This window comes from Odocoileus virginianus, chromosome 13, assembly GCF_023699985.2.
Source record: "Odocoileus virginianus isolate 20LAN1187 ecotype Illinois chromosome 13, Ovbor_1.2, whole genome shotgun sequence".
NCBI lineage: Eukaryota > Metazoa > Chordata > Mammalia > Artiodactyla > Cervidae > Odocoileus > Odocoileus virginianus.
In genome coordinates, this window is record NC_069686.1 from 62,222,962 (window position 1) to 62,239,498 (window position 16,537).

At 47.6% G+C, this 16,537-nt stretch overlaps 1 protein-coding gene across 29 annotated transcripts in view; it reads right to left on the reverse strand.

Annotated features, from left to right (window-relative positions):
* Positions 1 to 7,971: 7,971 nt before the first annotated feature.
* CLASP1 (cytoplasmic linker associated protein 1) overlaps positions 7,972 to 16,537 on the reverse strand; it is a 268,492-nt gene continuing 259,926 nt past the window's right edge. For all 29 annotated transcript variants that reach the window (XM_070476332.1, XM_070476358.1, XM_070476337.1 and 26 more), the window contains one exon: positions 7,972 to 10,930. In XM_070476332.1, the coding sequence (XP_070332433.1) occupies positions 10,844 to 10,930 (87 nt within the window). In that variant the 3' untranslated portion in view covers positions 7,972 to 10,843. The remainder of the gene's footprint in view (positions 10,931 to 16,537) is intronic.

Here is a 16,537-nt window from a genome sequence, read left to right on the forward strand (position 1 = left end):
ATTAATGTATTTTTCAACCCAAGAATTTAAAAATTGCTAACATATCCTTTTAAAAAATATGATACAGTAGCGTTTTTAAAGTTTCCAGTTCTCTGCAGAAATTCTGAATCTTGTCTTTTATCTCTTTAAACATGTTAAATAAGGATATTTAAAGTCTGTGTTTGGTAACCCAACAGTTGAAGCCTTTGTGGCTATTTGTCTGTGTTAGTCACTCATGTCTGTTAGTCATTTCATGTCTGACTGTTTGTGACCCCATGGCCTGTAGCCTGCCAGGCTCCTCTGTCCATGGAATTCTACTGGAGTGGGTAGAATACCAGTGCCAAGAATACTGGAGTGGGTTGCCATTTCCTTCTCCAGGGGAGATCTTCCCAACCTAGGGATTGAACCTAGTGCAGGCAAATTCTTTACTGTGGGCTATCAGAGAAGACCCTTGTTGGTATTTATCCTTTGTTTATTGTTATTGTTGGCTTTACCCCTTTATGTAGCACTTTCCTATTTATTGTGTTCCTATTTATAGTATATTTGAAAAATTGTACAAGTATTTTTGTGGCCTAGCTAATATCTTCCTCCAGAGGAGGGTTGTGTTTCTTTCTGCCAGGAACTTGGGGCATCAGCAGTTCGGACAGTGTTACTTCTGAGGGGTGAGGTCGTCAGAAGCCTTGGCCAGCATCTCTGTTGTCTTGGTTTTCTCTTCTGGATCAGCAAACGCCACCAGCCTGTCTCTCCAGATTTCTGTCATTTCCTGCTAATTCCTTGTCATTTTTCACTACTTTGTTAAATCTCTGATGGATTTAATCAAATTCTCAAGATATTTTGTCCAGATTTTTTTTAGTTACCTTCTGTAGAAGGGTTTACCCCAACTTATCTGTTATACCATTACCAGGTAAGGGAATTCTCCCTTTCTTTTCATTTTCCACTTCATTTGTGTGAGCATTTACTTCACATCTTTAAGAATTTTTTGTTTTTCCTTTTGGCGGTGCTGGCTCTTTGTTGCAGTGTGTGGGCTTCCCTTATTGCAGTTCATGGGCTTGGTTGCCCCATGGCACGTGGGATCTTAGTTTCCTGACCAGGGATTGAACCTGAGTCCCCTGCCTTTTGGACCATCAGGAAGTCCTAAAAATGTTTTAGACACATGCTTTCACATGGCTGGATAGTATTTCATTCAAAGGCTAAGCCAGTGTTTATTTAGTTTTTGTCTTCAGCTGGACATTTTGAGTTGTATGTCTTGCTATCGCTCAGGGTTCTCGATCACAAATGATGGTTTACCAGTTAGTTTAAGCAGAGGATTTCTTAACAGAGTGGATACTATCTCTGCGAGAGCCAGGGGACCTGGTTGGGCACCACGTAGCCAGGAACAACGGTAGACAAGGACAGTTCCTTCCCAGATAAAGGCATGAACCTTGGTGGTATGGCTGCTACTTGTTCGCTATGACGCTGGGGATCATCTAGAGCCTATACCTGAGCAGCCCACCCCCAACGTTGTGTCCATCCTCAACAAATGCTGCTTCCCTTCTCAGAGACATGTCTCCTTGGCAGAGCCCAGGCACACGTGGAACACAGTACCAACAGAGTCTGCCCCAGCCATAGAGGAATGCATGCTAGCTGGGAGAGGTGTGAAGCACGCCAGTCCTCCTCATGCTCAGCATCTCTCCTCGGCAGCCTGATGTTCCCAGGAGTGACCATCACCCTATGGACATCTCTCTCCAGGTGTGTCCTTCTTGGAGTGTGCCTTACACAGAATATGAGGCAACTCAGACTCGGCTGAAAAAGCAGGACCTCCTGTGATCCATCTCAACTTGGAGAACATTGAACCATGTCTCCTTTTGGCCTTGATTAGGCGGTATACTCCTTTGTGGATCACAGCCTTGTCGTGGCAAAGGGGCTTGCATAACTCAAGGAGATCAAACCAGTCCATCCTAAAGGAAATCAATCCTGAATATTCATTGGAAGGACTGATACTGAAGCTGAAGCTCCAGCTCCAATAGTTTGGCCACCTGATGCGAAGAGTTGACTCATTGGAAAAGACTCTGATGCTGGGAAAGATTGATGGCAGGAGGAGAAGGGGGTGGTAGAAGATGAGACGGTTGGATGGCATCACCAACACAGTGGACATGAACTTGAGCAAACTCCAGGAGATGGTGAAGGACAAGGAAGCCTGGTGTGATGCAGTCATGGGGTCGCAAAGAATCAGACCCAACTAAGTGACTCAACAACAATAGGAGGTATAACCGGGTGGGAGAGGAGTAAGGAGGAACAGGTGGCCACAGGGACAAAACTTCCTTAGTGTTTAGGGGCCCAAGGGGCTGTGAGAAACTGGTGCTAAGAAGATCTTCCATGCTCATCCCTCTCCATTGTTCTGTCCTGAGAGGGTGTCCTCTAAAGGGCAGTAACCTGTACCCAGAGCCTCTGCTCAGACACAGGCCTGTTAGGACCACAGATGGTCCCATGTGGCATAGAATTCCTTGAAGGATGCTGTCCAGATGTATTCTCAGAGATCTGCAAATTATCTACAACAGTTTAAAACTGGGGAGTTTCTATCTCTATGCTAATCCAAAGGATTAATAGACTCATCAAATCATCTCATCACTTAGCATGCTCACATATCTTATTGTCTTTAAATTATGAAATATTTGATACTATAAGAGAAAACATATTACAAATAGGTTGGTTACAAGCTATAAAAATTAGCCTCCACTATGATAAGTAAATTGATTAAAAATAAATAAATAAAACATTTGTGAATCCATCACCCAAATTATGATCCAAAACACCATCACCATGAGGCTCCTTGTCCTGTTCCTCTGTGTTCAAGCAAAGTTCAAAACAGAGATGAAACTGAAAAGTGCCCTGGGCAGACAGAAGCTTGCGAGCCCGGCACACCTAGCTTATTTCATAAACGTAAGTGAAACAATGTCAGCTCGCTTCTTGTAAATGCCTCTGACAGTCATAAAAGAAACTTAAGTCATCTTCCTAAATGGTATAAGGTAACCACTTTTAACCAATTCCCTGCCATCGGAAAGTCCCACTTTAATAACTGGTCACCGTAAAAGATTAAACGACGTCCCCATTTTCACTTTATAAACCATCATGTGACACAAGCATTATCAGTTTGGGCTTTGAAAGCTCCCAGTTTGCGAACTGTTCTTTTCTGTACTATAAACTCTAAGTAGGATTTTATTGATCTGGTTTCCATGGTTACTGTTCTGGATTTTTGACGCCTGCCTCCATAATCACACGACACTCTTGGAAGTTGATTCATAGCTACATACTTTGTGGGGTTTTGTCACAGCCTATATGTCTCTAAAATATACTTGGTTAGTTTGGGTTATTTTCACCTTAAAAAAATAAGACTCTACACATTGTTCTGTGATGCTTTTACTTCCCCTCAGACTGACTTTCCTAACAGTCATCATGCTGATAAGCCCACCTCCAGCTCACTTTGTATTCATTTCTGTGTCAGATCCCATGCTGTGACCATCTTGCTAATTCTTGCACAGCCAGCTCCTGGGGCCCTTCGGGCCTACGCCCTGTTTGGGCTTTGGGAATCCTGTTATGAGTCTTCAGGAACGCTCACTGGGCTTGTCCAGGGCCTACCCCACAAGTGGGGCTGATGTGTCGTAAGGCAAATGAATCTTTGATCTTATCAGAGAATGCCAAACTGCTTTCCACATTGGCCGTGCTGCCTCATGATGTTAGGGCTGATAGAAGTCGAGAGATGCCCTTGAGATCAGCCCTCCGTCTCTGCGAGTTTCACATCCCCAGATACAGAGGGCCAACTACACAGAAATGGGGAAGACAGCATGGGAACCCATGCCCAGCTCCAAGGTCAAGCTCTCTCCCCCACTTAATTGGTCTAATTGATCACTGAATACAAAGTAATGATTGATAAAAAACAAGGTCCTACTGTAGAGCCTAAAGAACTGTCAATATCCCGTGATACACTGGGATGGAAAAGAGTGAAAAAGAACACACACACACACACACACACACACATACACAGACACATACCCACACACACACATACACACACAAACACATACACACACACATACACATACACACACATACACACACACATACCACACACACACACACACACACACACACACACACACATACCCACACACACACACACACACACACACACACACATACCCACACACACACACACACACACACACACACACACACACACACAGGGTACAAGGCGACCACCCCGCTGTGCAGCAGACGTGAACACAATTGTACATCAACTGTACTTCAATCAAACAATAACGACTTTGCAGTCCAGGCAGTGTCCAGGGCACCTTTCTGAGTGATTTATTAACATTCTGTGAGAAAGGTACTGCTCCATTAGCAACCTGTCCATTCAGAGGAAGAAGTCAAGGCAGGAAGAGATCAGAAAACGCGCCTGAGGTCAAGTCAGCACCAGGGTTTGAGCCCAGGTGTTATAGCAGTGGTGACCGCATCCTTCGGTACCAAGGATACAGCCAAACTAGCCATTCATTCAGCACCCACTCTGAGCTGGGTACATGAGCCATGTGTTAGGACTACGGAGGGAAATGAGGCCTGGTTCTTGCCCACAAGATCTTTTCTAGATCTTGTCTGATCTAGGAAAATCAGACAACTAATCTTCACACACAAAATGTGTGATGAGTGTTGGGAAGAAAAAATAAAAGGACTAATTTACATACTTCTCTAAAGAAGTAATGCCCTGGCATTTAAGCCAAGATCTAAAATGTCCATAAAGTTAGCCAAGGGAAGTGCACGTATAGGTGTATATGTGCATACGTGGGAAAACAAAGGCGGTGAGGGGAGGGGTCAAAGGGAGGAGAAATGCAAAGGCCCTGGGGCAGAAGAGTATCTGGGGTGCAGTGACCCAGAACGGGGTGAAAGAGGAAGGCAGGAGCTAAGAGTTGATTATTTGTTGAGGGTCCAAGAACTTTACGCTAATCTCATGTGCCCATCCCCACCCCACCACCGGACCCCTCTCAATTCCCTGCCACTAGGATTCTAGAGAAAGCAGCTGAGGTCGTCCTAACCTGGAGTCTTTCAGCTAAAGTCACAGGCCCTGAAACAGTTGGATTCACAACGCAGACAACGTCCTGCGTCCAGGTGAGCCTGCCCCTCCTGGTGAGGCCTGAGGAGCAGGACCCCAGGGGGCTCCAGAGGTGTTCACCATGAGCGTAGTATCAAAGAGCTTAGCAGGCCTCTGACCAGGGACCGTTCCTCCCTGACAGGAGTCAGTCAAGTAAAGTGAAGTCGCTCAGTCGTGTCCGACTCTTTGCGACCCCACAGATTGTGGCCTGCCAGGCTCCTCTGTCCATGGGATTCTCCAGGCAAGAATACTGGCGTTGGTTGCCATTTCCTTCTCCAGGGGATCTTCCCGACCCAGGGATCAAACCTGGGTCTCCAGCATTGCAGGCAGACGCTTTACCCTCTGAGCCACCAGGGGAGCCCACTCACACGAGAGGTGTACGGACACAGAAGCTCCAAGAAGGGACAGAGACGCAACATGAGACTCTAGTTCAGGCCAAAGGAGACGTCCTGGGCTTGAATCTCAGATTTGCCTCTTGTGGGCTTCCCTGATGTCTCAGGAGGCGAAGAATCTGCCTGCAAAGTGGGAGACTCAGGTTTGATCCCTGGGTCAGGAGGATCTCCTGGAGAAGAACATGGTAAGCCATTCCAGTATTCTTGCCTGGAGAATCTCACACACAGGCGGGTTACAGGCCATGGGGTCACAAGGAGTCAGACACAGCGGAGCGACTCACACTTCCACTAACTTTGCTTCTCATTGGCTCTGTGACCTCAGGGAAGTTACTCAACCTCTCTGTGCCTCTACTTCCCATCTGCAAAATGGGAATAATCACGAGACTGACCTCTTAAGGTTGTCATGAGGCTTCAAGCAAGTCAGTCAGCAAAGGCTTCCGAGTTTTCCAGGCGGAGCAGCCACTGGGGGCCTGGATGATGCTGGGGGAGGTGACGCGGTCAGGGCCCAGGTCCACAGCCCTTCCCGCCCCACCCCTCACCCCTCGTGGGACACCCAGGGGGGCAGGGGGTCCCGGCGCAGCTGGGAGTGTGCTCAGGAGCTCAGCCCCTGCAGAGGGGCCCAGTGCCCCACGGAATCCACCTCCAGGGCCTCGGCACTGGCGGCAGGCCCGGAGTCCGCGGAGGGCGCTGGTGTGGAAGCATTTTAATGTTTTTTGAATACATAATCTGGGATTAGATGCCGATTCACATGACCTTTGTCCGCTCTTGCCTGGAGCCACTGCAGTAGGAGTTAATAAATACTGGAGGAAATGGGAAGGCCGGCAGGGTCCAGGCTTGGGCCGGGTGGGAGGGAAACTTTATGCCCCAGGGGGTCATACGTCCCCTCTGCCTGAAACACTTCTGGTTTCCCTCTGCTCACAGCAGACAGAGGTCCTGGTCTAGATGCTCAGCTGGATACATCAGGGATGGTCTGGCTGATGTTCCTGAAGTCCAGCGCTGTTTCCTGCAACAGCCTGTCTCAAAGAGGGTCCTAAATCTGGGGAACAAACCACCTGTTTCGTTTTCAGAAAAATGTTCCATGCTGGTTCTCCAACTGTGTCAGCAACAGCACCACCAGGAACTAGTGACAAATGCCCAGGCCCCACCCTGGGCCTACAGAATCAACACCTGGGCGGAACTCTGCCTTCTGCTCCAGCAGCTCCCCAGGGGACCCTGAGGTGCCCCCAGGGAGGTCAGGGAAGATGCGAGAAGGGTGGGGAGGCAGGATGAGGCAGGAGCCTGGGGTCAGGCCCCCACTCCCCTCATGCCCATCCGGCTGGCACTGTGCCCGGCGTCAGCTTGCCCACCTGGAGTGGGGACATGACAGCAAGTCCCTCACCTGCATCTCATGACTGGTCTAAGAACCAGTAAGATGCCACAGATGAGAACACTTCGGAAGTCTAAGTGCCTGGTCCGTGACATTGATTAATGCTGCCTGTCAGCCGCCGCTCCACTTCCTCACCCCTCCACTCATGACCTGGGAAGGGCCAGAGCAGCGGTCTGTAAGTCACACGTTTCCCCCGTGGAACCCCTGGACAGCCTCAGGGGGTCCTGAAACCTACCCTTGAGCAGAACTGTGAGAGTGGAAGGGGGGCATTCCCCTGGAGAGAAGGTCGTTCAGATCCCAAGCCAAGCCCCGCTGATCACGGTGGGCATCTGTGCCCACCCCTCAGCCGTGGCCGCTGAGCACCCAAAGCCGGCGCAGGGGCTTCCTGGCAGCCTTGGGGTCAGAGGGGCAATGGCAGCAGGGGTCAGAAACCCAAATGCCGAGACGGCACGTCTGCTCCGGAGAAGTGGGAGCTGGGCACCAGGCCCCGGGGGCGGGGAGGCGGCATGGGGGCGCTCAGCTGCCTTTGTGTCCCTGCGCCCACAGCAAAGCGCCGGGCTGCAGCTTCACTTACGACTCTCACGGGCCCTCCCAGCAGCTCCACGAGGTCTGACTCGGTCAGGTTTATCCACGAGAACAGTGGCCCCAGGGGGCGAGGGAGGGAGCAGAAATCTGAAGCCAGCTCTTGATTTTTGTACCAATCGTGAGCTCGCGCCCAGTGGGCAGGAGGTGGGCCGCAGGGCAGAAGGGGCTCACAGTCACCAGGCGGGGAAACTGAGATGCGTCACAGAACTGAAGACTCACAATCGCTCCTACACCCAAGTGAGGCGCCAGAGACGGGGCCAGCGCCCTTTGGTCGTGCACCTGTTCCTCCTCAGGCCTGCAGCTGACAGGGCACCCCCAAACCCTTCCCCCAGAGTTCTATCCCGCCTCCGGCTGTTCTCGGCCCCTGGCCCCTAGGGCACGGGCGTCCCCCTGCAGTCCCATCTACTGACCTCATGAGATCCCCAACATAGCCCCAGTCCTTCAGAATGTGGCCTTGTTCTGACGTCCCAGAGACGCGATGTGCTACCTACAGGGCACGGCAGCAAGAAAGACCGCTTGGATGTCAGAAGTTGAATTAAGTCTCATTTATTCTAGGGCAAACTCAAAAGGGTTTTTGTGTTTCCTTTTTTAGCAAATCCTAGCACATTATTAACAAAAAAAGAAAATCTGTACATTTGCCATGATACACTTGAAAGTGAAACAAATAAGATATAAATACAGATATGGATGTAACATGAAAAAGCCCCCAAAAAAACCAAAACCAACAAACAAAAACCCAACCTGGGGATGTGGGGTACCATGCGTGTGAACAGTGCCAACAAAACTATTTTGATGGTGGCTATTTTTCAGAGCGTTGTTCTCATTTTCAAATATCATCGTTAGCAAAGTCTTGGTGAGGTTCTACAAAGTTCTTATTTGCTCTTCTTTACTGTGTAATATTATGCTTGATAAATAAAGGGCAGCGGGGAAAGAAAAAGATTGAGGAGACAAATCAGGTGCAGCTGCATTGCCTGCATGACTGAGAAGCTAGTGGGGCTATGGCAGGCGCCTGTGGCTACGGTGCCCCAGGAAGGCGTCAGCCTCCCCCGGGCCACAGTGCGAGGGGAAGCAGGAGCCAGGCGCCCTGGCCCAGTGGTGGCGTCGGCGGGCTTCTCGGGGGCCCGCACAGTCAGGCAAACGGGGGAGGCAGACGGAGTTTTGGGAGCTTTGCTCGCTTGTGTTCTGCTGTTTCATCCAGACAGGAGGCCTGCAGGGAGGCGGCGGCCAGGCAGGGCAGTTGCAGCTGTTGGTTGGAGGAGGTGGCCCCCTGAGGTTGTGGCTGCATGCGAGTCTCCTCCCAGGAGGCCCAGAGACCTGGGTGTGGCGGCTCCCTCTGGGGTGGGAGACCAACGTTGGGCAAGTGACATTCAAGGCGAGCCCTTTGTGAGCGCCAGGAGGACACGCGGCCATGCTCAAGGTCCTTCCCGACTCCGGGGTAGGGGGCCACAGCAACCTGGGTGTCCACAAGCTGAAGGAGAAAGGCCTTTCTACACACACTAGGCAGGAAAAAAGACAGTTTCTGCCCCAGAAGAGTCATCAGACACTTGGGACTTGTTTGTAAGGGGTAAGAAAGAGACCCTGAAAGCGACATATGAACAAACGGTATTTATCAATGAAAGTAAGGCCTGGTCCTGCTGTTTTGAGCCAAAAGAGTCAACTATGTTTGATCGCTTAAAACACGCCCCGGAAGTTCTCCCAACAGCAGCAGCAGGGCGCCTCCTACACGTGCAGGATACCCCCTACACACACCCACACACACACCCACACACACGTACAGTGAAGGCACCCCAGCCTCACTGCTCCTGGACCTCCATTTTCAGTGCCTATTTCCAAATAAAGTATCTAAAATAAATTCTGAATGAAAACAAGTTACGTTCTGCTACAGTGTCTTTCACGACTTCCAACAACAAGGTGAGGGGGTCTGCAGAGCTCAGAGGTGGGAACCATACAACCTGGCAGTTGCCAAGATTCTGCACCTGAGCAGCAAACACCTCATTAAAAATTAACATCAGAACAGGCAATGGGAAAAAGAACGGAACAAATTTCCATAAGGAAATATGGAAAAACCAGTTTAGTTTAGAGTCTAAAATATTTACATGATTGCAAAAAGAATTTCCATTTGGTTTGAAGAATTTTACTTGAAACTTAGTTACACAGACTTGAGATCTGTAGTTACTTTTACTGAAGCAATGAAACCCTCAAGAAAACATTTTAAGGGGTAAGTTTCTCACTGAAGGAAAAATAGACTCTAAACTGGTTCAAATCCTGTTTTTCTGCAATTTGCTGCACATCATAATTACTTTTTCCTTAAACCATGATTATTTCAACAGATGATTGAGGAAGTACTTCACAAAATTTTAAAAAATGATCCTGATAACCTGGTCTCTCTAGGTTTTTCTTTGATCTCAATCCCAAATTAAACAAAAAGTAAAAACGGAGATGGCAGAGTTGCCAACTGTCAGAATGACAGAACACTGGAATCAAGCAGCCTGGGCGCAGCCTGCGGAAAGGAGACCAGACTAGACTTGAGCCTCCAGGGGCGGTGTGTTCCACGGTATTTCCCAGATCTCAGCAGTGAAACCAGCAGCTCCTCTTGTGTTTTCCATGCTGCGTGAAGTCCCACTTCAAGCACACGCTAACTGAGGCTACCGATTGACCTTGATTTCTGTGCCTGGATCTCACTGTCACAGATCTCTGCCCCGCAGCTCTGGGGCAGGGGTGGCGTCAGTGGGGCTGTCTGCAGGAGCCGGGAGCCCATCCTGGAGGAGGCAGGAAAGGGTGCCAGCCCCCAGGCCGCAGAGTGTAAGCAAAAATATCACATGTTCTCTACGAGGCCATCTTCGGGCTTCCTTCCCATTTCTTGCCAAGACTTGATTCATATTCTTAGTAGTCTCAAAATGCAACCTAAAACATATAAAACCCTTTCGTGGTGTCAGTTGTGAAGGGCGTGGGCTCTGCCCCACACAGGCCAGATCCAGAGGGAAGGGAACCAGGATGAAAGAGAAACAACTCAATACAACCTCCTCAAACCTGTTATTATTAACTGAAGAGAAAAATGCTACTTTCTACCATGTATTGGCTAGTGAGCTGTGACTTTTAAACCCCACACACGCGGTTTCACAACCTCAGCGGCTGGACCAGACGGCTTGAGTACGGCTCTTCTCTCACTCCTTTTGTTTTGTTCTGTAGGAAGATGAAACACAGGCCTTGCTTCCCTTACATTCAATACCAGTATGATTCTACACAAAAGCTGGAAGGGATCAAAATACTGATTGTAATAAATATGTGCGGGCCTCCTGGTCCTGACTGGGCAGCCGACGGGGGGGGGTGGGGGGAGTGGCGGGGAGGTCTCTGAGGCACCACCGATTGCTTCCAGGGCTACACAGAGATTCTGGCGTTGCATTAGCTGTGGGTCGAGACGTCAGAGGAGGAGCTGCTGTTGCTGTTCGTGGTCTGCGCCCTCTTTATGTATAAGTTGAGCAGCTTCATCTGCAAAGGAAAAATACAAAGGGATGAGAAGGAAGAAAATCAGAAAGTCAGCAAGAAAGCCCAGGTGATCACAAGAAAACAGCACGTCCCTTAGTGCAGAAAGTCACTGCACAGACATTCCCTAAGTGCCTACCACTCGTCCAGACCGCCTGCCTGGGGCCAGCGGGCGATCGGGAGGTCAGATTAGAGGAGGGGGCCTGAGAGGTTATCAGGAAGAGGGACACGTGATTCCGCGAGGTGGGCCTCAGGGCTGCCTGCAGAAAGGCTCTCCAGAGGCAGACCCACACACTCAGGGGGGCCGCAAGGCAGCCAGTGCGGCTCCACCCAAGCCAGCAGGAGGAGAGGCTGCAATGCCTACTCCACTGGGATAAAGAAACGAAGCCAAGGTCAGAGGTCAGGTTTTCTATCCTCACACCTTTGTAGAAGTTGCTCCTTCCCCATCACACACCTCGTCTGCACCTGCTTCTGTCCACGGACATGACACCTGCTGAGGTACACGGCATCCGAGGCCCACCTTCAGGCTGCCCCCATCTGCACCCGTGGTCCTCCTGCCCCTGGGACCCCGCTCTGCCCACTGTGGCTCAGCATATGCTGCCTTATGCTGGGGGCAGCAGTGGGCTGGATCCTTCCAACAAGATTCAGTCTCCCAGAGGTCAGATGCTGCTTCACTATACAATATGCCCTCGTTGGGCACAGTGCTTCCCCCAACAGGCCTTCCACGTCTCACATCTCATGTGGTTCTCACTTAAGCCCCCCGGACCCTCAAAACAACTGAAGCAGCATGTAACACACATGGCAGTGGAGTCAAAGTCACTCAGTCGTGTCCGAGTCTTGGCGACCGCACGGACCGTTACACAGTCCACGAGCTTCCCGCACACTGGCGCGGGAAGCCTTTCCCTTCTCCAGGGGATCCTCCCGACCCGGGGATTGAACCCAGGTCCCCCACATTGCAGGCGGACTCTTTAGCAGCGGGGCCACAAGCGAAGCCCAAGAACACTGGGGTGGGCAGCCTCCCTCTTCTCCAGCGGATCTTTCCGACCCAGGAGTCGAACCAGGGTGTCCTGCATGGCAGGCAGGTTCTTTAACCCACTGAGCTATGAGGGAAAGTTCTTAGATATTTGTTGAATACCAATAACCTGATGTCAACAGTGTGCCTGACCATATTAAGAATAAAAAAAACCAGGTATTTGTAGAAGTAGAATGCCCATGAAGATCTACATAACACAAAACTGGTAATACGATTAAGGGAATTAGGAAATATTTACTGACCACAGCTCTATATTTGCTGTCTCTAGACAGGCTGTGAGGCTGAGACATGTATAAGCCAACCCGTGGAGCAGAGGCGGGTCTTGGGGGGCCATGAAGAGATGCTCAGAGTAGAGCACGTGCTGCAGGAGAAGGCGGGCCTGCAGAAACCAGTGGGAGCAGGCCAGCACCCAGCAGTGCTCCTCACGAGGCGCCGTCTCCCTGAGCCCCAGCAAGGCGCGCGGTCAAACAGACACGGAGCCAGGAAGGTAAGGCTGGTCTGAGAGCTCTGCCCTGCGTGTCCTGGAGTTGGTTGGCTTCATGCAACTGCCCATCTGGGGTCTCCCCACATCAGGACTTAGCTCTTTTCAACTGCAGGGGAGCGTGCCATGAATTCACACTACATATCCCAGCTTGTCTTTCATTCCACACCTTTCAAAATCTTAGACCTTTGAACATAATATTCAGCATGCTGGTCAAGGTGCTTTCTCTTTACACAAGGTATCTTAATGCTCCAAGGCTCAGGAGGATATGACCAGGGTCAACCAGCTTCAAGAGAAACCCTGGTACATTCAACAAAATACTGGCCTGAGGCTCCACAGATCCAGCAGAGTTCTAGAACCAACTCCAACACTAGTTCTGTGACCTCAGGTAAACATTTCCTGAGCCTTGACTCAACCACCTGCAAAATAAGTGATACACCTCCCAGGTAGCTCCCTGCTTAGAAAACATGTCTCCTGAGTACCCTGCTCCTTCTCCCACCCAAGCTGTTCACACTGCTCCTGCCTGTAGCTCATCCTTCCCTCCTTGCCAAGCCAGGCCCAGAACAGTCCCGCTTCCTCCAGGAAGTCTCCCTTTCCTCCTGCTGCAGCAGGCCCCTGACCCAGCACCAGAACCTGTCTCACGGTGCCCACCGGCCACTCCTGGTCCTCTGTACAAGTCCCCTCATGTGCCAGTCCTGATCCTCAGCTCTATCTGATGCTACTTTGGGGGGAACAAGGGTTTGTCTCCCACATGCTGAAGGCCGTAGGTTCCTAATACGCACTTACTGAATCGAATATTTTTTAAAGAAGAAAAAAGTGATCTAGAAAACAGGATAGTTATATTTCTATGAAAGACAGGTTAAAATGAACTTCTAAACATTGTTAATAGTTATTTGCAACTCAGAACCCCTTGTAAGCCCTGAGTTTACAAGCTTTAATCATATTTGAACCTCAAACCAATCCTCTGAGGTAGGAAGAACAGGTTCTCCTGTTTTACAAATGAAATGGCTGGGATTCAGAGAGCTTGCTCAATGAGTTGGTATATATTCAAATTACAGGATTATAACTTTAGATGTCAACTGTAATCCACAAAGAAAACAGGTATAGAATATACACAAAAGGAAATGAGAAAAGAATTAAAACGTTTCAGTATAAAAAGCAAACAAACACACAAAAAAATCAATAATACAGAAAATGAGGGGCAAAAAAGCTATTATACATACAGAAAGCAAATACAGAAATGACAGAAATCTCTTCCTTATCAGTAAGTACTTTAAATGTGAATGAGTCAAACTTTCCCATCAAAAGACAGAGATCAGCAAAATGGATTTTTTTAAAAAGCATGATTCAACTATATTTTGTCTACTTGAGACTCACTTTAGATCCAAAGACACAAATAGTTCAAAGTGAAAGAATGGAAAAGGATATTACATGCAAAGAGTAACCAAGAGTACAAGGTAGCTATACTAATGTTAGGCAAAATACAGCTTAAATAAAAAAAGGTTATAAGAAACAGAAAGGTTAATAAAAGATCCACAAAGCAGGAAATTACAATAAATAATGATACATCTAAGAATATACCATCAAAACATACAAAGCAAAAACTGACTGCACTGAAGGGAGAAACAGTTTCACAATAACAGTTGGGAGACGTCACTGCTCCACTGCAGAGGGTTTGAACAACACAATAAATCAACTGAATATAAAAGAAATATGCAAAACCTCTGCCTAAGATGAGACCTTCCCAAGATAGACTATATGTTAGGCCACACATTGAATCTCAATAAATTAAAAAAGAGGTGTCACAAAGTACCTTTTCCGACCACAATAGATGAGGTTAGATTAGTAACAGAAAGAAAACTGAAAAATCCCCAAGTTTGTGGAAACTGAACCACACATTCCAATAACCAATGGGTTGAAGGATAAAACACAAAGGAAATTAGAAAATATCTTGAGACAGATGACAATGGAAACACAAACACAAGGGATGCAGCGAAAGCAAGCGCAGTGAAGGAGACTCATGGCGATATGGGCTACACGGCTTACATTTAAAAAAGAGAGAGAGATATGTGTCAACAGCCTAACTTTACACATCTTAAGGGACTAGAAAAAGAATAAACTGAACTTCAAGCTTGCAGAAGGGAGAACAGTAATAAAGATTAGATAAATGAAAAAAAAAAAAATAGAGACAACAAAGCCAAAAACTGGTTCTTTGGAAAAAAAAAGTCAACAAAACTGACAAACCTTTAACTAATGAAAAAAGAGAAAAGACTCAAATTATTGGTCAGAAACAAATGTGGGGACACTATGACTGATTCTACATAAATCAAAGATATGATAAAAATACTATGAGTAACTGTACAAGAACAAAGTAGATAACCAAGATGAAATGGACAAATTCCTAGAAACACAAAACCTACCAAGACTGAATCATGAAGTAAGAGAAAGTATAAACAGACCTGTAACTAGTACAGAGATTGAAGCAGTAATTGAAAATCCGAGAAGGAAAAGCCCCAGACCAGATGGCTTCACTGGTGAATTCTACCAATATTCAGAGAACTAACACAATCCTCAATTTTTTTCTAGAAAATTTAGAGGAAGAAATACTTCTGAATTCATGCTATGAAGTTAGCATTGTCCAGATAGCAAAGTCAGATAAAGATATGAAAACTACAGATCAATATTCCTTATGAACACTGATCCAACATACAAAAATTAATAAATATAATATACCACATTAACAGAATGAAGGGGGAAAAAAAAATCAAAGGATCATTTCAATTGACACAGAAAAAGTATCTGGCAAAATTCAATACCTTTTCAAAATAAAAATACCAGACAAACTAGGCATAGAAGGTGTATAGGTGTATTTCGTTTTGCTGTGCTTCACTTTATTGTACTTTGAAGATAATCCTTTTTTCCGCAAATTGAAGGTCTGTGAACACTCTGCGGCAAGTCCATCAGTGCCACTTCGCAACAGCACCTGCTGCCTACAAGTCACTGTCCCATTTTGGTGATTCTTACAATTATTTCAGACTTTTTCATCATTATTACAGTCCTTATGGTGGTCTGTAATCAGTGTTCTTAGACATTACAACTGCAGTTGTTTGGGGTGTCATGAACCACGTCCACATGAAGACAGCACACTTCATCCACAGATGTGTATGTTCTGACTGCTGCACCATCTCCCCGTCTCTCTCCCTGTGCACGAGCCTTCCTATCTCCCCTGAGACACAATACTATTGAAATTAGGCCAAGCAGAAACCCTACGATGGCCTTAAGTGTTTAAGTCAAAGAGTTGCATTTCTCTCGCTAGAAATGATTAAGCTTAGTAAGAAATGCATATTGGAAGTTTAGACAGGCCAAAAGCTAGGCCTCTTACGTCAAACAGTTAGCCAAGTTGTGAATATAAAGGAAAAGTTCTCAAAAGAAACTGAAAGTGCTACCCAGTGAACACACGAATGATAAGAAAGCAAAAGCAAAATAGCCTTACTGCTGATATGGAGAAAGGGGTCTGGACAGAACATCAAACAGTCACAACATGCCCTTAAAAGCCGAAACCTAATACAGATCGAGACCCTAACTCTCTTCCATTCTAGGAAGGCTAAGAGAGATGAACGAGTTGCTGGAAAAAAGTCTGAACTTGGCAGAAGCTGGTTCATGAGGTTTAAAGAAACATGCTGTTTCCCTACAGCATTAAAGTGTGCGGTGAAGCAGCAACTGCTGACGCAGAAGCTGCAGCAAGTCACCCAGAGGACTCAGCTAAGACGATCCACGAAGGTGGCTACAGCGAAACAGCAGACTTTCAACACAGGTAAACAGTCTTATATTGGAAGAAGATGCCATGCAGTACTTCGACAGCCAGAGAGGAGAAGTCAATGCCTGGCTTCAAAACTTCAGAGGCTGACTCTTACTAGGAGCTAATGCAGCTGGTGACTTTAAAATAAAGCCAGTGCTCACTTACCATTCTGCAAATCCCAGGGCTCTTAAGAATTATGCTCCGTCTACTCTGCCTGCGCTCTATAAATGGAACAACAAAGTCTGGATGACAGTGCATCTGTTTACAACAGGACCGACTGAATATCTTAAGTCCACTGTT